General features: G+C 46.2%; 1 protein-coding gene across 1 annotated transcript; it reads left to right on the forward strand.

The window, feature by feature from the left end:
• The first annotated feature begins 2199 nt into the window (after window positions 1-2199).
• On the forward strand, window positions 2200-26289 carry RPIA (ribose 5-phosphate isomerase A). Its single transcript, XM_006111603.3, has 9 exons — window positions 2200-2442; window positions 9134-9194; window positions 10600-10655; window positions 14785-14844; window positions 15910-15974; window positions 17125-17193; window positions 18284-18425; window positions 19902-20001; window positions 25138-26289. The coding sequence occupies exons 1-9, from the start codon at window positions 2233-2235 to the stop codon at window positions 25233-25235; spliced, it is 861 nt and encodes a 286-aa protein (XP_006111665.2). The 5' UTR covers window positions 2200-2232; the 3' UTR covers window positions 25236-26289.
• The last annotated feature ends 1283 nt before the right edge of the window (window positions 26290-27572 follow it).

Raw genomic sequence — 27572 nt, forward strand, 5'->3', positions numbered from 1 at the left:
ATGCTGAGCACCAGCAGCTCTCATTGACTTCAATAGGATTGTGGGCACTCAGCACCTCTGAGAACCAGCCTACTTTTATTTAAATCCCTAAATATGGATTTAGAAGCCTAATTTTAAGGACCCATGACTGAAAATGTTGGCCTTTGAAATTCTGGCCTTAAATATCAATGGTTGCTTCCCCACTAATTTCCCAGCTTCTTGGCCAGGATTCTCCAGATTCTTAGCCAGGATTTAGAGGGTTTGAAGAAAAGATTCCCTTCCTCCACCTTCACTGCCTAAAAACCTTTACTAGACTTTATAGTGAGCCCAGGCATCCTGGGACAAGACTGTGGAACTTTGGTCAATGGTGTGAGGATGCAAGTACCAATATGTTCAGGAAAGTTTATAGTCATATGCCTGCCTCACTCCTGCATCTCCATGTTTTGATATAAGGATCTCCTGCTACGTTCGGACACAGCACTGTGTGTTGGTGTTTTAGCTGCATGTGAATTAGAAAAGCAGCAACATGTTAAAACTTTCAACTCCAAAGGTTGTGCTGCCAGAATGGCTGGAGCATACAATTATTTAAAAGCTTTTAACAAATTGATAGGCTAAATGCCAAACTATGGAGTAACCTAGAATAAAATTGTTCAAAAATTCCTAAAGGATTTAAATGCTTTAATTATATTGACTGTCAATAGCATTTAGGTGCCTAAACCACTAAGGCACTTTTGAAAATGCTGCCCTAGACTCAAGTATTTTTAAAGTAGATTTAATAAAGGTATGTCATGTTCTCACTGACAACAAAAAGGTCTGAAACTTTTGGATAACTGATGTTCAGCAAAATAGTGCTATTAACTAAGGTCTGGTTTACACTTAAAACATTTGATCAATTGCAGGAAGGGAGGTTTAGGTTGGACATTAGGAAAAACTTCCTAACAGTCAGGGTGGTTAAACACTGGAATAAATTGCCTAGGGGGGTTGTGGAACATCCATCACTGGAGGTATTTAAGAGCAGGTTAGACAGACACTTGTCAGGGATGATCTCTAGACAGTGTTTGGTCCTGTTGTGAGGGCAAGGGACTGGACTTGATCTCTTGAGGTCCCTTCCAGTTCTATGATTCTATGATTCTATAATGTAGCTACATTGCTGTGCAAAATTGTGCAGCCTGAACTTTGTAGTTGTCAGCCTAACCCTCAGTGCCGATGCTGATAAGCTGAAGGAAGAAGTCTGCCACCTTATTGGCTGCCTCTTGAAGAGGCAAATGAACTATACAGGGGGGAAAAATAAACCCTTAGGAAGCATAGACACTAGGGTGCTACAGCAGTTGCTGTTGTAGCAGCTGAAGCGTAGACAACATGGCCTAACACAGGCTACCAGGGGGACATAGTGTACATTCAGGGAACTAAAATACAGGACTATGTAGCACTTTAAAGACTAACAAGATGGTTTATTAGGTGATGAGCTTTCCTGGGCCAGACCCACTTCCTCAAATCAAAACCAGATCAGGGAACTAAGCTTTTCAGAAGTAATAGAGAGGCAGCCGTGTTAGTTTTTCCTTTTGTTTTAGCAAGATCAGACTATGTAGTACTTTAAAGACTAACAAGATGGTTTAATAGGTGATGAGCTTTGGTGGGAAAGCTCATCACCTATTAAACCATCTTGTTAGTCTTTGAAGTGCTACATAGTTTTCCTTTTGTTTGAGCAAGCTTTTCAGAGTAAGGGAATGGGGGGGGGGGGTTGACAGTTTCACACAGCCCTTCAGGGCACATATAAAGGAATGCTGTATCCCAGAGAGAGGCAGGTGGGGAGAGGGGACGGTGTATCACCATCTGAGGCCATGCTCGCCCTTGACACCCTCCTGCACAGTGGAACATGGACAAGTGGCAGAGGAGCAGCGCCAGCCACAAAGGCGCAGGGTCTCTGGCAGCTCATCCCATCCTTCCCCCGGGGCTGGCCCACCCTGCAGGGGAGAGCTGCCCTTCCAGCACCGAGCTCTGCCTAGCACCCAGCTTGCACCGAGCTCAGCCTCTCCCCAGCCCGCCCAGCTAGGGGCACGAGCCGCGGCCGGCGGGCTGCATTGTGGGAGCTGTAGTTCCCCCTCCCCCGCGCGCCGTGCACCCGCTCCGGCGCGCGGCACTACAACTCCCAGGCGCCACCGGGCCGTGCAACCTGCCGCGCGGCTCCTTCCTCGGGCTGCAGCGCGCGCGCGCGCAGGGCCGCCCGGGCCGGGGGGCGGGGCAGGGTTCGGCATGCGGCGCGGGAGCCTGCTGGCCCGCGCGCTGCTGGCGGCGCTGCTGCCCCCAGGCGGAGCAAGGGCAGGGGGTGGGGCGGCCCGGGCTCTTCCGTGCGGGCTGCACGTGCCCTTGCTGGAGCGCAGGCCGCTCAGCAGCCGCTGCAGCGACATGTCCGAGGAGGCGAAGAGAGCGGCCGCCTGGGCAGCTGTCGATAACCACGTGAAGGTGAGTAGGGACCCGCAATTTTGCACCAAATCCCATTTATTGGGGTGGGTTGCACTAGCTCCTTCCCCTCCCCCCGCGAGTTGTAAAAGCGACCCCCCCCCCCCTGCTCCCCAGCAAAATGCTTTGCAACTTGCCTGCCCCGTGGGACGTGCACATAATCCTGCACTCCAGCACGTGCAGGCGGGCAAAGACTGTGTGTGTGTGTGTGTGTGTGTGTGTGTGTGTGTGTGTGTGTGTGTGTGACTGTGTGTGTGTGTGTGTGTGTGTGTGTGTGTGTGTGTGTGTGTAAAATTTGTTGCAGAATGAGGTTCTGCCCTTGCAGCTTCCGAGCGTGAGGGGCATGGCATGGCGTTACCCTTTCCTGGCCGTGGGCCTCCTGCACATGTGCTGGCAGGGTTGTTGCCAAGCCTCAGTGCTTCCGAAGGAGTCTTCCTTTCCTGCATCACAAACCCTTGTCTCCTTCATATCCCCTGGGACTCCCATGGCTGCAGCTCCACTGCATACAGCAAAACCCCCTTTCAGCTGTGTGCCTTGCATGGGACAGTTTTCCGTTCTTTCCTTGGTACAAGTTGTCTGTTGCAGGGTGGAGCATACTCTGTAAATGACTATTTTGGCTGATCTGTGTTGCAGTGCTAATATTTTTCGTTTTCAGGGCAGTACTAAAATTAATTATTTTCCACACAAGTTGTGGCCAGATACTGATATCTTCCAGTATTCTCTGACGGCCCTTGCTCAGCTCCGTAAGCATTCCTCAGGTGCTCATCATATTTGTATCTGAGACCTACACAGATTTAATGAACTGATTTGTGAATTAGCAAGGTACTAACCACATTCTAGTGCTGGGCCCTGCAACCTTTCAGAAGTGGCGTGCCAATATTTAGTGTATTCTCCTCTAGTTACGATCTGCACGCCATTGATACTTTTTAAAGTCAATAATAATCCTCCTTACATTTTAGCAGCTTCATTAATCTCTCTGAGTAGACTTAAGTGTGCGCTGCATCCTCCTTCATCCCCCTCTTGTCCCCACATTCCTGTGCCTCCAGCGCACACACTGGCAGGGCAACAGCTCTCGGACTCTCAGCTCCCTGGGAGCAGTGCTAGGTGAGGAGGCCAGGGGGAGAGGGCTGAGCCTGGCCGCACAGGCTTCCAGAGCAGAAGGCGGCCGCGTGCCACTGAAAATCATCTTGCATGCCACTAATGACACGTGTGCCATACGTTGCCAACGCCAGTCCTACAGGAAAGATAGCTGAGGCAAAACAGCAAAGTGACCTGTAGAAAGTAGGGATGTTTGAATGTAAATGACTAACCGTTTAACCAATAAGCAGATTAATATTGGTTAACAGTGTTGTTTACATTCAGCGAAGCCACCTCCCTCAGAGCTGGGCAGGCACTAGCTGCCCCCTCTGCTCCCGGGGAGGAGGCTTAGCTGCCGCAGGGAAACTTCCTATATGAGAGCGGAGCTGGGCGGAGAGGGGCTGGCAGACCTGTTCCTGGGGAGGCTTCGCAGCGGGCAATCGTGTAGTGGCTGAGATTTTAGGCGTTACTCTAATTACACAATTTTTAACATCCCTAAAGTCACATAGGAATCTGCTTTAGATCTGGCTGTTTGGTACTGGCCTAACTGAAACACATTGAGCCTCAGTCAGTTTGAAAACAAAATCATCCTGGAAATCAGAACTGAAGAGTGAAGGTGTGTGTGCTGTGTCAAAACTAAAATGCACTAAGTACAATTTTTATTCTGGTAAAAGAAGTGTGGCCTTTTTAGAGCCCTCCTGGGGCTCTTGTACATTTCAAAGGAGGAATACAGGAAGTCCTGCTGACTCCGGGGCTGCATGTGAGTACCAACTTTGAAATGTAAAAGAGTCTCCAGCGGGGGGGCTCTTGTGCATTTCAAAGTGGCAGCGCAGCGTGGAGCCCGGCGTCAGCGAGGGACTCAGATTCACTCACTCACCCTGTGCTCCATGCTGTGCTACCGATTTGAAATGCCATGCGGAGCGGAGGACAAGGAGCCCGGCATCAGCTGGAGAGTCCCCAGCTGACTCCGAGCTCCACATGTGGCAGAGCTGATCCTGGGCTCCGCTGTGCGGCGCAGCTCCTTTGATATGTCGAGGCAGCATTTCATAGGGGCAGCGCCACACAGCTGAACCAGGGCTCAGCTGTCCGGCGTTGCCACTTTGAACACCTCCTCAGCGTTTCAAAGGCGCAGCCGCATAACTGGTCCCCGGCTCAGCAGTTCTGCACTGTCCCTTTCAAATGTCCAGGCGGCTTTTCAAAGGGGCAGGCCCCACAACTAAGCTGGGGATCAGCTGTGCGGTGTTGCCCCTTTGAAGTATCCCGTCTTCTCCCCCCCCCCCTTTGCTTCCTCTCTCTGATACAGGCAGCAAGGGGTGGGGATCGACTAGTTGATGAGTCATCTGACTATCCAATAATCTTTTGCTTATCAGATAGTTGGCTAGTCCTTAACATCCCTAATGCGAATAGCTTATTTTGTCTGTGTCCAGAAGGAAAGCTTCTTGACTTCGTTGACTTTCCGTGTGTCTGGTTAAAACACATGATCTGATTTAGTTTATAGATAAAACCAGGTTAATTTTGTAGTAGAGGTTGGACCTCCCTGGTTCGGCACTCTTGGGACTTGACTGGTCTCAAATGAGGGAATTTGCCGGATCAGGGGAGGTCCCCTGCCCCTGGCCTCATAGCACACTGCCCCTCCCTCCTGCTGGCTCTGCTCCAGTTCTGCTGCTCTCTGGGGACAGAGCTCCCAGCCGCCATGGCTCTACTTCTGTCCTGCCTGGCTGGGGCTTCCTGGTGCTGGGTCAGGGCTCCGTGGCTGCCCTGCTGTGCCACACCCAGCTGGGGCTCCTCAGGTTGAGGCTCACCAGTCCCTATGGTGCGGCTCTCATGCTGCTGGACTCCTGGCTCGCACGCCAGGGCGCTGGGGCTTTCTAGTCCAGTAACATCCGTGATCCTGCCAGATCACGGATGTTGCCGGACCAGAGTCCTGGATTTAGGAGGTTCAGCCTGTAGTTGCTTCTTAAGTCTTTTGAAATAGTAAATCAATTGGTAGGAGCTCTTGCAAAGGTGTTAGATGGTCTGCTGGACCTCCTTGTCTGTCTGTCTCCTTCTCCTGTTCTTGATCTTAAGCTTCTCTTGGAGGATTGCAGTTTCATTCTTTGTTGTCCTCACCTGATCCACCCGCCGCAGGAGTAGAGGAGAATTCAGGCGACTGATTCTCTCATTTTTGTGGCTTTGCTTCCCCATCTGGGAATATACAGATGTGCTTGTCTGCCATGACTCCTCTTGCAGAAGAATCTCCAATGAGTGTGTAGAGGTGAGGGATGTAGCGGCTGGGGTAATGTGAGAGCCCCCAACCTTTGGTCATACTTAAAGAGTTTAACTTTTGTTAATATCATTTAAGGGGTTAGCTAAAACCTTAACCCCTCCTGGCGTGTGATCTTGATGCAGTGTTCCCACTGGCCAAAACAAGGTAGCTCCATCCTGAGCCATTCAACTCCAGTCAAAGCATCAGCCATGGGAGTGGCTTGGTATGACGTTAAGTGGAACAAGACTTGTCTACCCTTGAAATGTTAGCACTAGGTTGCTATAGTGCTTCAGTGTAGACACCCACTATGGTGACGGGAGGCATGTTCCTATCTCTGTCGTTAATCCACCTCCTCAAGAGGCGGTAACTAGGTTGATGGGAAAATTCCTCCACCAAATTTTTGCTGTGTGCGCTAGGAGGTTAGGTTGGCTTTGCTACCTCACAACCTAGCTGGATCGATTTGACATTTTAATGTAGCCAGGCCTAAGGAACGTTAAACTGTACATTAGATAAAATATAAGGACCAAGCGGTGATACCTTGTGGCAGTGAACTCACTTGAGGAATGTGATTAAGCAGTAAAATCTTAACCTAACGTCTTGTGGGTTTTTTTTTTCCGGTGCTAGCTCAGCAACTCCAGTGAACGGAAGCCTTATATGCTTGCTGAGGAAGTTGCTTTTAGGCAAACAGCATAGAAGTGTGTATGGGATGCGGTTAGGTCCCACCAACACTTAAATATCAGTCGGAAATGTAAGAAGCGGATCCATAGTGCAGTGTGTCATTTCAACATGGCAGAACCCATCCTCCCTGCCTCCCAGTGTGTCTAATTCTGTAGTACAGAAATGTGTAGATGTGACTGAACGGCTTTAATCATGCTCCTGAACTAGGCTACCATCCTGGAAAATCCAGGGCTATACAGTTAGTCTTTCTATATAAGTTAAGTTTTAAAACTCAGATTGTCACACCATGTATTCTACAGAGCAAACTGGATCAGACTTCTGGGTGTGAGGAGTGGGTTGACCTGCAGTCCTGCGTCAGGGTATATGCCCTTGCATTTCTTGCTTTGGGTAGCAGTCCTGTCTGAGCAATGTTGATCTCAGCAACAGTATTTCACTCTGTGGTTTCCTTGAAAGGCAACATCCAGTGGTTGTTTCAACTTCCTCCCCTGCTCTGAAGGTTGCAGCTGTCTTGCAGAGTAATAGGTAGACAGAGAAGTTTCATTTAATTTGTTTTTCTGTTTTGGTTGGGGTGGAGGTGGAAGGAGGAGCATCTTCTCAATGTGTCCCAGAGGCAGAGAACTGCTGTACTCCAGAGCCCTGGTTTAGAAACGGAGGTGCTGGTTTACAAAGAGCTATTGAAGCAAAAATCCGATATTAAAATGACAGGTTTCAGAGGTGGCCGTGTTAGTCTGTTTCAGCAAAGACAACAAGGAGCCTTGTGGCATGTTAAAGACTAAGGCTGTAAAATCCCAGTTAAAAGGTTAACCAGTTAAATGTAATGTTATTCGTTAGCATCACTATTAAAGACTTACAATTTTATTACGGTATTGGGATCCCCTCATGCTGGCTGAGGTGGAATCCCGATGCCCCAATAAAATTGTTATTCTTTAAGGTGCCAATGGACTCCTTATTGTTAAAACGAAACCTTTTATGACCAAGGCTCTATCCCTAGGTATGTTAAATTTAGATTAACTGGCTAATTGAACAGTTGATGCAATTTACATCGACTTCTCTACCTTTGAAGTGTAGCAACAGCTCCAGAGCTGTTGCTACACTTCAAAGGCGAAAGTGGTGTGGGGAGCACGGGGCCAGTTGGGGGCTTAAGCAGTTCCCCGCTAGCTCTGTGCTCCCCGTGGCATTTCAAAGTGGCTGTGCCACATGGAGCCCAGTGTCAGCTGGGGACTCAGAATCCCCAGCTGACCTCGGGCTCCATGCGGCGCTGCCGCTTTGAAACACCGCGGGGAGCCCGGTGTCAGGCTCCATGAGGTATTCCAAAGCAGCAGCACCTCATGGGGCCCAGGACCAGCAGGGGAGGCTCCAAGTGGCGCTGCTACTTTGAAATGCTGCGTACAGCCTGGGGCCAGCTGGGAGTCGAGTCCCCAGTTGGCCCTGGGCTGCACACCGCATTTCGAAGCGGCAGTGCTACATGGAGCCCGGGCATTGCCGCTTTGAAGCACCCTTGTGCTTTCCCCCCTCCTTGCTGCCTCTTTGTGATAGAGGCAGAATGGGGGGGAAGCAACTAATCGACTGTCTGATAAGCATTTGCTTATTGATTAGTTGACTAGTCGTTCACATCCCTATCTATCCCAAGCCTCAGGAACCTTTTCAATGCTGGTATTGTGGGAAGTGTTTCCCAGGCATCCTTAACCCCTGTGTGCAAAGGAATATCATCTTTTTGGAGCTCACCTTTTCTTACTCCTTTGAAGGGTTAGTCAGGCTCCTGTATGCTCCAAATGGGACAGTCTTTCTAGTTTTTCCTAGACATTATGGGTCTGGGTTTCTAACAACAACTCCCATCTAAACCACGCTGACACTTCACTACTTTTTAAAATCATGCCCTAGGTCAGTGGTTCCCAAACTTTTTGGCATCAGGGCCCCCTTTTTGATTTTTGAGTAACCCTCACGCCCCCCCCCCCAAAAAAAATAGCAGAAAAACTTGGGGTGGGATTGACGGGGGTGTGTGTGGCCGAGTCGTGTCATGTCCCCCCTGGAATTTCTTCCCACCCCCCAGTTTGGGAACCCATGCCCCAGGTAAATATAGAGAGTATCTTTCCCTTAAGATCCAGAGTGTTACTTGGAATTCTGTACCATGTGGGCTCTTCCATGAAGACAAACTGTTTTTCCTGCTCACCATGGATTGCTATTTTTTGTCTGATATTTTTCTGTCTGAACTAAGCAAAGGAGGGGTGTGTGTGTGTGTCAGTTAAATTTCTGAGCAGGGGTCCTGCTGCAGGAGTTGTGCATACTCCAGAAGCAGAAGCAAAGGAAGTATTCTGTTGGAGTAGGGTGACCATATTTCCCTAAACTTAACATGGGATACTGCCATTGGGACACTGCTCAGAGACTGCTCTGAGCTTCCTGGCATTGCTGCTGGTCCAAACCCCACACAAGCCAGCTGACATTGCCATTTGGCCAATTCCACCCCCTGCCCTGCCATTAGCATTTGTTCTGTTTGCTCTTGAAAGCTTGTCACCTGAACCCTGCCACAAGAGCAAAGGGGGCAAATGTCCAGTTTTGGGAAACAAGTCAGGACATCGTGAATGGAGCTTAAAAAGGGGGATCGTCTGAGTCAAAGTGGGTTGCTGTGGTCGCTCTGTATTGGAGCCCCTTCTAATGTGCAATGAAAACATTCTTTTACCTTTTTCTGGTTTGCAGAATAACCAAGTCCTGGGAATTGGAAGTGGCTCTACCATTGTCCCCGCTGTCCATCGCCTAGGTATGGTAATAACGTTCGCTCCATCCTAAGGAAAGCCCTCTGCTGCAGCAGCCCCCACTAACCGGAATGCTAGGCTGTACAAGTGAGATGCAATGCCTGCCTGCCCAATGAACAGCTGACTTGCAAGTAGAAGCCTTGAGTGTGAAGACTGGTCAGCACATCTGATGTCATGCAGAAAGTTAAACCCTGACCTTGTGCTTCAGTTTCATTGTAAAGACTGGCACTAAGAAGTAATGAATTTGTTGGTCTGGAGTTTTAATTAGACTTGAGCTCTGCTCTGCCCCTTATGCTCATCATGTTGCCAGACAGTCCAGTCTCCTGAATTGTGCTCCAGTTGGAGCTAAAGGTCTAATTCCACCGCTACCACTGACCCACAATGTGGCTTAGGTTAAGGGCCGGCCCATTCTTTCTCAGTTTGTGTAGCTGCTGAAAGTTTCAGCTGTTACTAGATTGCACTTTTTCGGTTCTAGGTATAAGTATTATTTTGTAATACTTATAAGGTAGTCTAGGAATTGAACCCCTGTTTCCTGAGTTTGTGGTTCAATATCAGATCTGGTCTCGATTCTAACCAGATCTTTGAGCTGTGAATAAATTTATAAAGCATGATTGACCTTAAAGACTGTTGAGCGTGGCCTTATATCTGAGCAGTGGGGTGCCAAAAGCAGGTCTTTCTGAATGATCAGAACGTGGGGAGTTTGCCTGCATCACCTGTTTCCGTTAGACTGCACTTATCCGTATTCACTCAATGAGGCTGCTGGATTTGCTTACTTTTGAAACATAACATTTTGTGAAAAAAATTTATTGGGGAATTATCTTAAGTCCATAATAACATCTATTATCTTAATAGATGTTAATCTTTTGAGGTTACACGGGAGGAAACTTTAAACTTTTTTTAATGGGAATACTGGATTTTGTTCTATTAGTCATTCCCCTACTATATAGTTAAGTGCTTTTTATTATACATGATATGAGGCCCTGAGGCAGCAAAATCATTGCCAGCTGCAGTTATTCACCAGAAGCTCCCTTGTTTACAAGGAGTGCAGTAAAATGTGTATAATGTAAGATTTAATTCCCTAGGTGATGAATTATTCTTTACTGACTAGGCACAATTCTTGCTTGCTCTACTGCTCCGATATGAGATGGGTCATTAGCCTTTTCATCATAGGCTGACCCAGAGAAGTTGTTTAAACATGATTGTCACCAGAAGCTACAGTTTGTCCAGCACAGGATGGCACTTGTTTGTATTTTGTGCCTGATTCTTCTTTGCAAATAAAGGTAAGTCCCAAGTAATGGGAATGTTTCAAAGAGGCTGTTTAAACTAAAGTTTCTTAAAGTGAAACTTGTTACGCTTTCTGCTAACTCGGTTGTTTGTGGAGCAAACTAATGCTTCTGCTTCTTCCTACAGCTGAGAGAGTTAGACAGGAGAAACTGAATATCGTCTGTATCCCAACATCTTTTCAGGTAAAGATATTCTCCCCTCCGGGGGCCTGCCGTATGGTTAAACCTCTCGGGTTACATTCTATTGGTCTGTGCAAACTCTAGGGCAATTTCTGAATCATCTGAAAAATCTCTTCAAAGCACCAGTTAGTGAAAAAAGAACTTTGCTAGATTCACAGCCATGACTTCAAGTGGGGCGATGGATACTCATTGCCCTGTGTTCAGATGCGCAATAATCCCATGCAGTTTTTGAGAGACTTGTGGTATTGTCTGAAACGCATCATCTATAAGTCGGAGGTACCATCTGGTTCGCTCCATGGCTCCTGCTGTATAGTAAAGCTGTGAATTATATTGAATTAGGATCTTGAGCCAAAATCTATTGGAAATATTCCCCCTGAATTAACAGGGCTTTGTATCAGGCTCTGGAAGTGGTAAAATTTGTGCTGCATGCTGCGTTGGTGTGATCACCTGCACAGGAAGATAAGGAAGTACACGTAGCTGAAGTGCATAGAACTCCTGAAGAGAAATCAGCTTAATCTGTCCCTACCTGTGAGATCTTTTACATATTTTATATCATACTTTATGTTAGCTTAGTGTCTTCAGAGAGAGGAAGAAACATTTTGGGGCAGGAGAGGGAATGGATGTCAAGAACTAGTTTGGTTCCTGACTCTGCCACGGAGTTCCTGTGTGACTTTAGGCAAATTGTATTCCCTAGCTCCGTGCTTCTCTTTCCTTCATAATGAAATAGGAGTATTCAGGAATGTTCTTCCAAGATGTGCTTCCCCTTCCCTTTGAGAGTATGACACGAGAGTGATAGCCTCAGCCAAGTTCATGAGATAGGAAGGGCAAACAGGTCACCAGCAGAGGTAGTGTGGCCCAGTGAATAGGCCACTTGGCTAGTCAGAGCTTTGAGTCAGGGGACTCAAATTCTATTCTGGTTCTGCCTCTGACCTGCTCTGAAACTTGGCAAGTCACTGCACTTCTCATTGCCTCTGTTTCCCTTCTCTTCTTTTTCGGTGAGTGCGTGCGCGCAGTGTGACTCCGAAACCATTGGTGCCCACTAGCAAAGGGTTCACTGTTTTACGAGCAACTCCTGTCTCAAACCTGATAAACTCACTGTACATAATACTCTGTTTTCATACCATTTATCCATTTAGGAATGGTACTTGGGCCTGCTGTGAAGGCAGGGGATTGGACTCAATGACCTTTCAAGGTCTCTTCCAGTTCTAGGAGATAGGCATCTCCATTCATCCATAAATGTAGCATGAGAGGTCTCTACTGAAAGCCTGGAACTTATAAAAGCATGCATCATCATTGAAAGATGTGTATCACATTCAGTGCCTAGAAGCGTGCTAATGTAATACGAATAATAATAATAATAATTAATGTTCATGGAGAGAGTGAAATGTACTCTCCATACACAAAATGCTGCCAGATACACACAGTAATTTTTAAAAAAAGTTGGGGGAGGGGGGGAACCTTCTGCAAAAGCGGCGAGGAGTCCTGTGGCACCTTATAGACTAACTGAAGTGTAGGAGCATAAGCTTTCGTGGGCAAAGACCCACTTCGTCAGATGCATGTCATTCCTTTAAAGTAGGAATAAGAGATCCTCCGGAATAGGGCTTTATTCCGGAGGATCGGGCCAGTCTAGACGCTTTTTTCCGGCTTTTCCCCAAGCCGGGAAAAAAAGCGGCGGACATGTTTATTTAAATCCCGCGGGGGATTTAAATATCCCCCGTGGATTTCCCTATTCCCACTTTCAAAATTAGCATGCCCCTTCCGAAGAAGGGGCCAGTGTAGACGTAGTGCATGATTTTAGGTGGGGAAAATTGGCCTATGGTGAGTAGCAATATTTTTGCAGCAAGCGTCTGTCCTGCTATTCAGAGTTCTGGTGGTGGAATTTACTGCTGTCTCCATATTCATGTGAATTATGTCAGACAATTGTAGCTGAATCTACTGTGGACTCTGCTCATGGGAGAAAGCATTCTGTGTCACATGACTGCCTAAAGAAAATGGGAAGAGGACAGTCAGGCATGCATGGGCAAGCTGTAGTTCTTAGCTGCAACTAAGCAGTCAGTGCAACTTCATTACATTTAAAAAAGCAGAGCTGCAGCAGTCTGGACCCGGTGTGAGCCAGAACTGCTTCAGTCCCAGCTTGCACTGGGTCCCCCACTGCACATCTGCGTTTTAAATGTACTAAGAGTCAGGTGACTCTTAGTACATTTAAAAGGCAGAGCCGCAGCGCTGCTGTGCCTCTGCCTGTCCTGTCCCATTCCCCTCTCCCACCCCCATGGAGACGGTGCTGGGGGGAACTAGGTTTTAGGCCAGCTCCCGATCTCCATCCTTGCTGCCTTTGATATAGAGGCAGCAAGGGGGGTGGGATGTGAGTAGTCGTCTGTTTGACTACTCTTTACATCCCTAGTGTAAGGCTGAGGAGAATCAGGGTCAGGTGGCCTGATAGAAACTCACCTTGCTCTATCGCTGGTACAAATCCATCAAAATCAATGGAGCCAACCCAGTGTAAATGAGATCAGGAACAGGCCCTGTGTATTTGTCCCTTTCCTCTTGAGTTGCGCATGTACTGATCACCTGGGTGGCCACCTAAGGGGTTGTAACCAAGCAACTGGGCTATTTCTTGGCAACAAGGGATAGGGCTGCATCTAATATTGAGAAAAGAGCTCTAGGCTCCACCTAATTAAAGTAGCTGTAGAGTCAAAGCCGGCTGCGTGGCAGTGAGATTCCAAGGGGTGGGTGGTTTCATGTCTGCCTTGCTACACTTCGGGAACCTTTTTCATGTGGCTATAGGGAAAGTCGCGTTCTAATCCTGGATGTATGTGCAGGAGTCGCATTGTTGGTCACGTCTTGGTCACAAGGACTCTGCGTTTGCTTATGACACTGACAACCCAGTCTCCCTGTCCCATCGGAGTGAATAAATCCCAAATGTTGTCATATTTGAGACCTGTGTGCGTGGCAGATACAGCATTTCAGGTCCTCTGCTGAATCAGCCCCACTGACTTAAGTGGAACTCCACTGCCTCTTTCCCTTCATCAGGATCTTGACTAGAAAGTTTAAAGGAAAACCTCACTGAAATACAAAAGATTTGAATCACATCTCATTACATGCAGTGAAATCAGTTAACTCTTTAAAAACGTGTCTTAACTGCTGTACAAAAGAGTGAAAATGAAATACTAGGACATATGAGCTGTAGTTAAGACTTCCGAGGGGCTGATACATCCCTGGTATTGCTGCTGTTTTATACAATACACAGAAATGAGCCTGGAGATTGACACAATGGCTTGAGTCAGGTTATGTTATGGGTCAATATGTCTCAGATAATGCAACTTGCTGTAATCCCAGCTTGGATGGGGATTGAACCTTACATCTTGGGACCTATAAATGGTAACCTCTTCTGTCTGAATTAAAAGGAGTGCAGCAGACACCTAAACTTCTATACAATGTAATTGGCATAGGGGACAGAGAGCCACTTTTTGTTAGGATGCATTAAACCATCATTGGAAAGCGTGACAAAATCAGGGGAGTTTCCCAGTTTGTCTGGGAAGTTGGTTCCTGCCCCATCCGCTTCCTCTTTTAACAGAAAAGTGATTTTTTTCATACAGCAACAAAAATTTTCCAACTGTTAAACCTCTTTGCACTTCTGGGGTGTGACTCCTACTGTCCCCATTGCACAGAGGGGAACGAATTGAAGCAGAGAGAGAGAAAGCAACTCATCCAAGATCAGGCAGGGAGTTAGTTTGGTCTCTTCCACAATCTAGAACCCAGGAGCCTAGTATTTCCCTCATCTTATAGGATTTAAGTAACTCCCACTGAAGTCAATAGGAATGGATGGTGTGCTATAGGAGGAGGAACCGGGAAGCTGAACATTGAGTCCTTTGCTGTATTTCAAAGCAGTGGCAATGCCATTTGTTACAGAATGCAAGTGTCTAATGTGCCAAGGAGACTTCTCCTTATTGCTTGGTTCTCCTGCTGTGGCTGCAGGACCATATGCCTTTGGAAGCCGTGGCAGGGGAGACCAAGCAGTTTCTTTGGTCAGACTTTGGAGCTGGGAGACTGACACAATGAGTTTAATCCATGTGTGCAGCTTTTATGGAATCTTTTAAACTGACAAAACCTTTGTGTTGTTTTCACTGTGTAGGCCCGTCAGTTGATCCTCCAGCATGGCTTAACCTTAAGTGACCTGGACAGGCATCCAGAGGTAAGGGAACTGAAGAAATGAAATATTTTTGTATCTGTAGAGCATCGATAATGTCTCCTGCAGAAGGGACCAGGCTAGTGTGTTGAGATAATGCACTGCCCTTTCAGCTGTCAGGACCCAGGTTTGGACTGCATGCTAGGTCACAGGTGGAAATGAGCCTGGTGTGTGTTAGTCCTGGTTTACACACATTGCAGAACTGCAAGCTGGTTGAGCATCTGCTCAGGAGAGAGCCAGGGATGCACTGAAAGAAGGTGTACAAGTTAGAGTGGAGATCCAGGATATGGGCTGCCAGAAACTTGTTCTGGCAACTTCTGGCCAATTCATTTGACCTCTTGATTTCATGAGCACTAAATCCACTCTGTAATCCTGAACAAACATGAAATTAAGTAAAGTAGAAGGTCCTTGACATGGCGTGTTGGAATTTGACCAGGACTCGGAAAGGAGAGGTGTGGGTTGAAGCTAACAACTCCTCCCTAGGTAAAGATTCAGTGGCACCTCTAGCAGCCCATGCTGTGTGTCAATTCAGCACTGATCCGGAGTGAACAGTACAAGCTGCTGAGTCACTACCACATCCTGCTGTACCTGTGTTTTCCAGGATCCTCCTCCTTCATGTACTGGCCCTACTTGTCTTACAAGACTAGACAAGCTCCGCAGCTTGAGGTGGTGTGCTAGGTTAGAGCCGGACTTGTTTTCACTGCCTGCGGTTTATCTGTGGCTGCTTATCTGATTGTAAATGTTTTCCATAAGCTCTGGTATTGAGCCATCTGGCCTTGAGTCTTCCCAGAGCTGGTTTTCAGTGCACTTTACATGCCTTCTAGACATCACTGATTGATTCCAAGAGTATGTTGGGTTCAGTTGGGTGTTGGTTGGACTCTCTCCATGTAGCATCAGGCCTGCTGGCAGTAGCGTGCTTTACTGTGCACAAACGTGGGCGGTTGTTAGCAGATACACGCGTTACAGGACTGAGTGCAGCTGTGCATACAGCAGGTGCCTGCTCCAAGCCAGCTTTCATGAAGAGTAAACTTGTTTCCCAAAGTTTCCAAGCCATGCTTTCTTTTCCCACAGCTCGATGTTGCCATTGACGGAGCTGACGAAGTGGACTCTGAGCTCAGCCTTATCAAAGGTGGCGGGTAAGTAATGCCTCCTTTTATCTGCTCACAGCTGCAGTGTGGCAGGCAGAAACACACAGATTAATCTACTTGTGCTATTAAAAATGATTCTGTGACAGTAGCATAGAGAGGCCTGAATTGAAATCCGGGGCCCTCTGTTGAAAAACTTGGGGTTTGTCTACACTACCACCCTAGTTCGAACTAGGGTGGTTAATGTAGTCATTTGAAGTTGCAAATGAAGCCCGGGATTTAAATATCCCGGGCTTCATTTGCATCTTGCTGGGCGCCGCCATTTTTAAATCCCCGTTAGTGCAGACTCCGTGCCCGCGGCACGGACTAGGTAGTTCGGATTAGGCTTCCTACTACTCGTAACGGTAGTTCGAATTAGAAAGCCTAATTCGAACTACCTACTCCGTGCCGCGTGTAGCCGCGGGCACGGAGTCCGCACTAACGGGGATTTAAAAATGGCGGCGCCCGGCAAGATGCAAATGAAGCCTGGGATATTTAAATCCCGGGCTTCATTTGCAACTTCGAATGCCTACATTAACCACCCTAGTTCGAACTAGGGTGGTAGTGTAGACATACCCCTGGTGAGAGACAGTGTCTGACCCAAAGACCTTACAATCCAAATATGACCTCGGGCGGAAGTGGGAGTAAAAACAGCATCGAGTGAGACAAGCAGGGATTGCTTTGGGTTGAGGCTTTGCTAAGGTTGATGGGGATATTTTTCATTTTTTCACACAGATTGGTCAGGAGCAGGTTTGTGTTTCTAGGATTCCATGGAAGTCAGTGCCTCAAACGGTGTCACAATTGACAATCCTAGATATCCCTCCAGCAGGTCTCGTCATATTGGCCTGTCCATCCCTGTGCCTCACCCTGGGCCTGATGGGGCCACTTGTAGCAGTTGAGAGAATGCCGTCTATGTCCCTGGTGTCTGTGCTAAGTTCCCTTTGGGCAGAGTCTTTGTATGTTCACATGCTCGGTTGCTTGCCATCACCTGGGTGACCGTGGCCATGTCAGGTACCTTTCACATACACTAACTTACATTAGGTTTATGAGAAGAGGGACCTCCAGAATGAGTGGGGAGACTTGAGGGATACTGCCAATCTTTGGGCCCATCCACTCCTGACAAGGTCAGTTTAATGTGTTCACTTCTTAATTTTCTTCACAGAGGCTGCTTGACACAGGAAAAGATAGTTGCAGGCTATGCAAAATGTTTCATTGTCGTTGCTGACTACAGGTAAAATACATCCTGCACTTCATTCCCAGGGGTGGAGATAGAGGGTCAAATTCTGTCATAGCTAAATATGTCAGCTCGTTCCCTGAGTGAGCGCATTGTTTTGCTTCCAACAAAGTCAGTGGACACTTGGCCCTAGATGTCATTGGGAAGAGGATCGGGTTGAAGTGAGCCTAAACTTACTGACACCTCATGAATTGAATTTTGGCGTGCGTTTGTCAATTGGCAAACCCCCACTGGTCCCAAATGGGCGAACATGCTTGCTTCAGAATTCATCAGTGCCCCTGCCTTCTCACCTTTCCCACTTGGCAGGGCATCGACATTCTGCTCTTATGCTAACTTCCATCTCTGTTATGTGGGATAATAGAAAACTAACCTGCAGTCTTTTTGGATAAGTCTGGGTAGTTAATTGAACAAATCCTATGGCCTGTGTTAAATAGGAAGTCAAGCTAGATGATCTAATGGTCCCATTTGGCCTTAAAATCTGAATCTGTCTCAAGAAAGATTTGAATGGTGCCTTCAGCCTTCTGCTGGTCCTCTGAATTACCCCTAAAGCAGCAGTGGCCGACCCGTGGCTCACGAGCCACATGTGGCTCTTGCCCCCCAAAAGTGCGGCTTGCAAAGCTGCTCCTGCACCCCCCCAGTAGTCCCCTGCTGGCTTCCTCCCCCCAGCTTCCCTGTGCTTACTGGTCGGAGCTCCGGGGTTTTAAAAATTGTGCCCAATATAGTGGCTGTCACGGGCAGTCTCCTTTTTAAAAAAAAATATTTATATTTTTATATATATATTTTGATTGACAGTTCTGTTCAGGTGGACTTCTTCTCTCTCCCCTCCTTCCCCCCCCCGACAATTCTGGTGCGGCTCCTCACATTTTTTCTGCTGCTGTTTTGGCTCTCTTTGTTAAATGGATTGGCCACACCTGCCCTAAAGGATCTGGATGTTGTGCCCTTTGGGATTGTGTGTGTGTGTGTGTGTGTGTGTGTGTGTGTGTGTGTAACTGTTTATAAAATATAATTTGACAATAAATTATTATTTTATTATATTTTCAGTGCTGTCATGTTAATATTAATCCCGTTTCCAACCAATTTCCTGTAGAAAAAATTCTAAGAACCTTGGGGAGCAGTGGAAGAAAGGAATCCCCATTGAAGTCATTCCAATGGCTTATGTCCCAGTCACCAGAGCACTGACCAAGAATTTTGGTGGTGTTGCTGAGCTGAGGATGGCTGTTCGTAAAGCGGTTAGTATGGTCAGAGGTCACTGAAGAAGGCCACTCCCCCACGTGGACATGTGCGGAGCATGGCAAATGTGATGGATAATGTCTATGTGAACATATGCATTATGTTTTTGAATGTTTATAAAAAACCAAAACACTTGGCTTAAATTTTCAAAATTGGCTAGTGATTTCAGGTGTTTGATTCCTGAGCGTCCCCTTTTGAAACTCAGACCTCTTTATGGTGGCTCAGGAAACACAGCAAAACAATGTTCCATACATTTTTTGTTTCAGAAAGTGGTGGAAATACCAAGAAGCACAGCCATTTTGGACTTGATTCTGACTAACAGAAAAGTGGGTTGTGAATCTTGAAAATTCTAGGCAGTTCAACTGAAAGTGATTGTGAAGTGATTGATATGGTTCTAAGGAAAATAATGAACGAGCGCAGCAGGATCAGAACATTGGACTTCAAAAAAGCAGACGAATAAATTTAGAGAACAGCTAGGTGAGGTCTGCTGAGAAGGAAATCTTAGAGGGAAAAGGAATTCTAGAGGATTCTCAGATTCCCAGAGACAGTAATAAAGGCACAATGGTAAACTATCCTGCTATGAAGGAAAGGTAGGAAAAATAGTAAGAGGCCAAGATGGCTCCATCAGGAGCTCCTTAATAACCTGAAAATCAGCAGAGAGTCTTACAAAAAGTGAAAATAGGGTCAAATTGCTAAGAGGAATTCAAAAGAACAATACAAATGTGGGGACAAAATTAGAAAGGCTGAGGCATTGCAAGAGAGCTAAAGGCAGCTCTGGCCGGCGTCTGTACTTGTACTATTCTATGTAGCTGGAGTTGCATACTTTAAATCGACCTTCCAGAGGACTCAGCTTAAGGGATTTACTCCAGCACACAGATGTTCACTCCCCTCCCCACTTGGTGTACAAACCTAAAGATATATGAAGTTCACCTCCTTCCTTGTTGTGAAGGAAGATATGCACAATCTCTCGCACCCTTCTGCCCAGTTAGAAATTACATTAACTGGGTTAAATTATAAACCAGAAATAAGTTTAAGTTAAGAACTGGCATGTTCTGTTGAGCATGTCTTCCAATCTCTGTGCAGAATGTGACTAAGAGCCATGTAATAGCAGTATCATCTTGTATGGCTGAAGGCAGTAGGAATTCTGCCATTGACTTCAGTGGGAGCAGATTCATCTCACAAGTACATAGCTTGGTGAAGGGGGACCAGAAATGTATCTAGGTGCTTTCCATAGATCCACAAGACCAGATGTAAACTGGATAACTTTGTGCTCGTTTTTTGCTGTTGTCCCTCCCAACTCCGCCATGCAGACCAATGAGCGGAGCAGTTATATACTTGAATAATAGCAATTTTCTTCTTTTTAAACTTTCTGTTTGAGACATTTATTTCTAATGGAAAGCTGTGCGAGCCGCCAACTTTGTGGTGGAGTTTAAAAAAACCCAACAAGGTAATTAATGATGCATCTTTTTGCGTAGGGTCCCGTGGTGACTGACAATGGGAATTTCATATTGGACTGGAAGTTTGACAAGGCCCACAAGTGGAACGAAGTGAACACAGCTATAAAAATGATACCAGGTAATCTCTCAGATTAAAAATACCACTGAATTCCTGAGCTCTGGTCTACATTGGAAACAAGTCACCATTTGTTAATGGTTTGTTACTTTCACATTTGAAACAATTTACCAAGGGTTATGGTGGACCCTCCATCACTGAGAATTTGGAAATCAGGAGTGAGTGTTTATTTTCACTTCCTGTTGCTTAAAAAAAAAATCTGCTCTAGGAATTGCTTTGGGGGAAATCCTGTGTCTAGTGTTATGCAGGAGGTCAGATGAAATTAATTACCACTGTGGTTCCATTTAGCTTTAGCATCTATGAGTCCATGAAGTTATACTGGTATAACTTTTGGCTATTCCTGAATTGGAATGAATTGACCCAGCATAAGAGTGCTTATCCTGCAGGGGTTTCTGTCACTTTAACTTTCCCAATATAGCTAAAACAACAAAACGTTTTAGTCCGCATGAGTCCTGAAACCGTCATTCAGTAAGAAACATAAGCCCTTGCCGAACTTTAAGCATGAGAGTATTATGGTGCTACTTGAATGCTTAAAGTTAGCCAGTGCTTGAGTATCTTGTGTGAGATGTCAATTACATGGATTTCCATTGATGTCAGTGACTTTAGAGCAGTGTAACTTCATTCAGAGAACTAGATCCCAACCTTTTTGGAACGTTCTTTGCGCCATTTCTGGTAGAAGCGCCTCATGGCAATGTTGATGGAGTCTTGGGTTGGGATTCTTCAAAACGTTGAAGTCCCATTGAGAGTTGGAATGATTTGTATCTCTGAGACCTTGTCGGCAAAGTTGACATGGTCATGAAGTCACAGGTGGGGCTGTGATGTAGGGGGTGCATCTGCATAGCTGCTGGGGAGCATGAGTGCCAAGTGGGGTAATGATCTTAACTAAGATCATAGGTACATACTTAGGTGCCTAGTCTGAGTCACAACTTGTGCTGCTACAGCCACAGACCTCAATCAAAGCACATGGCCTGAGCTGGGAATTCCACTCCCCATCTAAAGTGCAGATGCTTTAGGAAGAGGAATTTTGGTTACTATTGTGTAGCTTACAAAGAATTACTCATATGACTCTTTGTGCGTTGTCAAAGTAAAATATGAAACTTGTATATTTCAACTCCCAGTCAGAAGCTTGAGTGCCTTGATTGTGATTTAAACTATATTCGTTAAGAAAAAGTGATAGCTTTAATTACTAGATTGTCCACCAGGTGGCAGCATTGTTTCATTCATCTCTTCAGAAGGAAAGTTGTGAGAGATGGGACACAAGTAAGTAATTTAAACTTGATTCTGCAGCCTAACTCCCTGTGAGTGGCAGACTTGTGCCAGCCCTCTCTCATTTTCCATAATCCACACAATTTTTGCATGTAATCAGGAAACTAGTAGTTCAGGCATAAATGTAAATTTTTGAGAATTTTGCAAGCGCACACAGTTTTTGAGTGTCCATGCATGTGCCCACACTTGCTAGTCACTCACTATCACTGGAGTCTGAGCAAATGGGGCACTCTTCACCACCACCCTGTGGCACGCACACAAACTGCGCACTCAGGGTCTGACAGCAGGCAAGCCATTTTGAGAGGGCTGAGGCGCTGCTGGGTTCCTTGGCCAAACCACAGGCTGCTAACATGCACTAAGTAACTAGAGAGCTCCAGCAGGGTCTGCGTGAGTCAATTACAGCACAATGAGCAGCCTGTGGCTTGGGCGGCGAATCCAGCAACTCCCCACTCCCAGTGACAATCACTATGGTTTGTCTCCTGTCCCACCCTTGCTGGGGGAGAGGAGAATTCAGAGGGGCAGGACAAGGCAGCCATGGCAGAAGAGGAGAGAGGGAAGATGACAGAGGAGGGAAAAGGAGGAAGATCATCCTGGGAGGAAGGTCCAGGTCGAGAGCTGGTTATGGTGTAATTAAGGACTCCAAGCTGTTTAGGAGGGCAGCTTTCCTAAGCCCAGTCCTGCTCTTCTCCTTATTTGAGGTTGGGATCAAGGGTGCAACAAGGAGCCATGCAGGGTTATGTTTAACTGGTTAACCGTGATTAAAATGGGCTGGCAGGAGGGCCTCAGCTGGCTGGGCTGGAGCAGCCACCCCCACCTGCCATGGCCGGCCTGGAACTCCCCCCCCCTTCTTCCTCCCCGCTGCTGGCAAGGGGCTGCTCTGGCCAGGCTGGAATGCCCATTGTCCAGGGCCGGCCACATCCCACTGCGGATGAGAGCAGTTCTGGCTGGACTGGATCTCCCCCCACCTATGGCGGGTTGTGGGGGATGCTGCAGCCCCCATTGGTTAACTGTAACCAATAAGCCTCACCCATTAAGGATGAGTCAATGATGAGGCAAACTGGTTAACCTTTCATATCTCTAATCTAAAACGCAGACCAAGTGATCAAGATGCTTCCTCTAGACCTCTCTCTCTATTTGGCTCTTTTTGTCACTTGCTGCTGATCCAAGCAATCTCCCTGATTTTTTTTTTTAAACATCCCTAAAAGTCTCAGGGCAAAGTTGGCATCTCTGCACAGGAATGTAAGCACTACCGAGCATAAAGTTTGCAAAAACCAGCCCGAAGGGTTAAAACCTTCCAGCAGAGTTTATATTTTACAAAGAACATACTAGCTATGCCCGGGTATAATTCATCATCTCCAATCCTGCAGGGTCTTATGCATGGGCCAGTGCAGCAGTCTACCTGCCGGCAGGGTACGTGGCCATGAAATGGGGTGTTGGGGAAGAGACTACTTGGATCCTAATTAGGGATGTTAATGGGTAATGCAGTACTGTGAGCAGCTGAGCAGGGCAGGAGAGCAGCCTTTGCCCTGTTTAATCAATTAACTGGTTAAACTTAGTGTTTGACCATTTAAGTAATTTAACCATATTTTACATCCCAAATCCTAATTGATGTTTGCTGTTGAAACCATTAATGGCAACAAAACCATGGTATATTGCATTTCTTAACCCCTTTTCATCCCACAGGAAAATTATACTGGTATACGAATTACGGGATCACTTCCACAGGCCGCTAAATGGCATCAGCTGGAGAAGGTGTCAGCAGTTTAACAGCACCAAGCAGTGCTGTGTACAGCAATGTGCAGCTGGAGATGTAAAGGGGAATGTCTCTTGCAGATCCCTGGCATTTGGTCATGGTGTCAGTAAAGTGCATCTGACTTTCAGTGCCCCAGGTGAACATAATTATATGTAGACCATTTAAATATAGGCCACTCATTCCTTGCTGTCAGGATGGGCACAGCAGTGTTGTTCCGGGAAAGGAGTCTGGAGGCTTGTAACAAATAGTGAACACCGCATTTCCCTGCATAATGCTGCTGGCTGCCGGGTGATTTTTCTGGTGCTTTTCCATTCATTTTTAAGGCCAGAAGAGACCGTTAACTCATCTAGTCTGATTGGAATTACCTGGAAAGCATCTACTTTCTGGACAGCCCTGAGTGCAGTCAGCTTGTACGATCTGGCAGTGAGCTATACTCTCTGCCTCCTGTAACTTGCTGTACATGGATCATCTGTGTTGTGTTGTTACAACTAAAAGTTATGGGTGAAATTCTTCACCCACTTAATGTCCATGGCAAAACTTCCATTGACACCACTGGGGATTTCACCCCAAGTTTTCACTGTTCCACTGGTTCTGAATATATTTTTCTGCACTTGCAGCCAACAGCCAGTTGATGTCAGCCTGGGGCCCCAGGCAGCGATGCTACTAAAAAAAAATCTAACTGAACTGGTGAAAGCCACCATGCATGACTCTGCGTCTAGTGTTCCACTGCAGGGAGCCGTTGGTTTCAGGTGCAGCTAGTGGAAATCTTGCTCCATGTATTTTCTGTTCTAAAACGTGCCCTGCGGCAAAAAAGCTGGCTGCTTGTAAGGTAGAGGAGAAAAAGAAACAGACCCATCAAGACAAGCACATTGGAATCCAAAGCTCCCACATTCTGTAATGTTTGTCCTCCCTTCCCTTGTATAGCTCACCGGTGCTGTTGTGTGTAAGTGTATTGTATGTTTGTGCAATGCTTGCTTCAGAGCATAATTCTCTGCTGGTTGCTGTGGGGCTACTTGCTTAGCCCCAGATCTTTCTGAGGACCACCTAGTTGTCTCCCTGCACCAATACAGAGACCCACAGACTTCAGCAGGGCTCTCCATGGGAGCAGGAGTCCTCTTGCACTGAGCTGGTTGCAAAGTCAGGGCATTAGCGAGCACTTCACTCTGTGTTCTGTTCAGGCCCATAAAAACAAGGAGCCTAGATCATCTCTCCAGTCTACTGTCCTCCCTAAGGGTGCATCTACACTGCACCGTAGCTCGAAATAAGATGTGCAATTTGAGCTACACAAATTGCATATCTTACTTAGATCTTATTTCAAAATAGCTTATTTTGTAATTTCGAAATAATCCGCTGTTCTGAAATGTCCCTTACTCCTTGGGGATTGAGGTTTACAGGGACGGCGGAATAGCGAGCCTGAAATATTGGGCTTGCTGGTAAGACGTGGGATGGCTATTTCGGGATAGCCTAACAGTGGCTAGTCCCATTGCTTCAGCAGAAGGTGCAAGAAATCCTGTAGTGGTGAATTATGGGTAATCTGCCAGTGGGAAAACTTTTCTTTAATCATTTCTCTCTGCCCCCCCTCAAATAGTGATGTCCGCTTATGTCCAAAAACATAAATGTCTAAGGCATGGGTTCCCAAACTGGGCGGCGTGCCCCCCCCCCGGGGGGGGCATGAAGAAATTCCAGGGGGGGCACAAGGCAACACAGCCTCCCCCCCCCCCCCCCCCCAATCAAGCTGTTTATTATTATTTTTTGCTCAAGTTTTCAAGTTTTGCTGCTATTTGGGGGGGGGGGGGGAGCGTGAGGGTTTTTCAGAAATCAAAAATGGGAGCATGATGCCAAAGTTTGAGAACCACTTGTCTAGGGCTTGTCACTATAGGGACTGAATTTGTAAAGCCATGGTGGACTTTGAGGCCTAGATCCTGAAATGTATGTAGGTGCCTAAGACCCATTGAAATCAGTTGCTGTTACTTTCTAAATATCTTCTGGGTGTCTGTTCTGAGTGCCTGATTGGTAAATAATCATACAGTCCCTCGCTCTAGAGAGGATCGGAGTAGCCAGAGCAAGCTTGGCAGATGACATGGTTTGAGCCCTAACGTGTGTGAATATTCTGTTCTCAGGCGTGGTGGAGACAGGTCTCTTTATCAACATGGCAGACGTGGTTTACTTCGGCATGGAAGATGGTTCTGTCAGTGCCCGTGAGAAACTGGCCCTCTGACGCAGTCCAATCACACCATGCAACCTGCCTTCCAAAACAGCTGTCCTCATGGTGCCAACCTGACACGTTGCCTTAACTAGCGGCCAGCCCAGTCGCAGAGGTCGGGGCAGAAGGTCTGTCAGACTCCGCTGACGTGCTACTGAATGTCTTTTTTAAAAAAATATATTCTCTATTTTTTATTGTTCAGGAATGCTTTTTTTAAAAAGAGTCACTTGAACAGAAGTTGCTTTTAACATTTTTATTTTGTTTGATAAGAAGCATTTACCAAAAAGGATACGTCTTACAGAACTTGAACCCTCTAGTTGCTCTGGTTGTTGGGAGAGGTGTTGTGGGAGAAAAGTGATCACAATGCATTGTTTTTATTTCGTTTGCTGGGAGGAAAAATTAAAGATGCAGCATGTAAAACAAAGGCATATCCAGTTGGGATTTGCTGATGCCTTATGGGAACCTTTTGGTTCAATATTTTCTCCCTTTTGGGTTTTTTTTTTTTTTTTTAACATCATGATTTTTAAATAGTCCAGAATGCCTAGTTATTCTCCATGGGTGTGAAACTCAGCCCTGTGCAGAGGGCCGGAACAGAAGCATTGCATGGGCTTTTTCTGGCCCTCTGCATAGAAGTGAATTTCATTCTTTGGGCCAAACACTGCTCTGTTAAACCAGTGTCAATCCACAGTAACTGCCATGAAGATTCGTACCAATCAGTGAAGTTACTCCAGATTGACAGTTGTGTAAACGAGCAGAATTGGAGCCTTGATCAAGTTTACAGCAATGTATTTGAGAAGTTTTCAGCAGTGCATAGTATCTAAGCAGCAAGTCTTTGGGTTAAGAATGAAGACAGTGTGTCACATTGTACTGCTGATTGTTTCATGGGAGGACAGCAGAAAGTAAAGAAATATTGAGTCTTCCTGCCTGACCTGGATACAAATGTAGCAAGAGGACAAGGCAGTCATCTGATGTGTCCTATTCCACCTAAAGGTGCTTTGCATGTTAGTGTCAAAAATGTGAGTTATTTCTCTGTATGTTATGGGCACTGAAATAAAGAGCTGTAATGCCATTTTTTTTTTTTGCTGTTCTGGTTCTCTTTTGCAATGAAATATTTAATACCTACTGGGATGGTAAAATCGACTGTTATAGCTATGACTGTTTCCACGTACGGAGGATCTGTTCCTATTTGTGTAGCTTTAAAGCCTTATGTAGGATTTAAATGGGGGTTAGGCTTGGGGCCCAGTTCTGTGTACAAGGGTGAATATCACCCACCTCGAATGCACAAGGTCACATTTGATTTCCTCTCGGATTTTATCAAAATATTTTTTTTGCCATAACCAAAGTAATCTGAGCAACATCTGTTTAGCTGCAGCACTTGCATGCAAATTCTGTGAAACTGAGTGGGAATTTGCATCTGCGTCTAAAAACTGCACATGTGAGTAAGATGTTGTTGCAGAAAGGTTATTTTGGTTATCTGAAACCTCCTCCTCCTTGGACACGTGTCCTATCCATTCTAAAACTGCCTTTTTGTTTTATACCAAGATGGCCTGTGATTGAGCATTTCCAGCAGTGTAATTATGGTGCAATATTGCCTCCATTTGTGGGAAGAACCAGGTTGTAAGATACTATCATTGCATCCTCAGTTAGGAACTTGAAGTCAGAAAGAAGTTGTTTCAGATTGACTAAATGAAACTTTCAGACTCTTCACCCCTTTATTTTCCATACCATTGTAATAGCTAAAAAGAATGGACAATAAAGCAAAGTTAATTTAATTCCTACATAGGCTCCTACCTTGTTGCATGCTTTGCTTTCCAAAAAAGTGGTCTTTTGTGGGAAGGGGAAGTCCTGTTTTCTTCAGACTTTGATTTCCTTAAAACAAAAGGCTGCTTCCTGAAAATCACTGGCCCCCCGTATTTCACCATGAGCTTGATCACTGAGTCCAAAGGAAGGTTCAGGAGCAGGTGTCTTGTACCTGTTTTTGCCCTAACACTGATAACATCATGTGGATGTTTTCTTTTTCTGTGTGTGTTGATGGTGGGAGCAGAAGGAGCGGTGGAAGCAAATGCAATAACACTACAGTACGGTTATATAGCACGTTACAACCGAGGATGTCATTACGGAGCATATTTAAGGTCACTCTTAGGTGCTTAAAGTCAGGCGCCTAAAACCATAATGAGGCATCTAAATCAAAGCAACCTCATTTTCAGAGGCATAAAAATCACCATGTTCATTATTTTCAGAGGAGCTCTTAACACAAGGCAACTTCTGTAGGCGGTTGGCTCTGGATGTAAGTGCTTAACTCTAGGTATCTGCTCTGAAAATGCTGGCTTCTCTCATAGGATTAAGAATTAG

This window comes from Pelodiscus sinensis, chromosome 5 (genome assembly GCF_049634645.1).
Source record: "Pelodiscus sinensis isolate JC-2024 chromosome 5, ASM4963464v1, whole genome shotgun sequence".
NCBI classification, from domain to species: domain Eukaryota; kingdom Metazoa; phylum Chordata; order Testudines; family Trionychidae; genus Pelodiscus; species Pelodiscus sinensis.

Bases quoted from the DNA above. Each gene is read 5' to 3' on its own strand.
- RPIA (XM_006111603.3), top strand. From the start codon at position 2,233: ATGCGGCGCGGGAGCCTGCTGGCCCGCGCGCTGCTGGCGGCGCTGCTG. The intron at 15,975-17,124 runs GTAAGTAATGCC...TTTTCTTCACAG, and splicing joins AGCCTTATCAAAGGTGGCGG to AGGCTGCTTGACACAGGAAA. The intron at 20,002-25,137 runs GTAATCTCTCAG...TTCTGTTCTCAG, and splicing joins AGCTATAAAAATGATACCAG to GCGTGGTGGAGACAGGTCTC.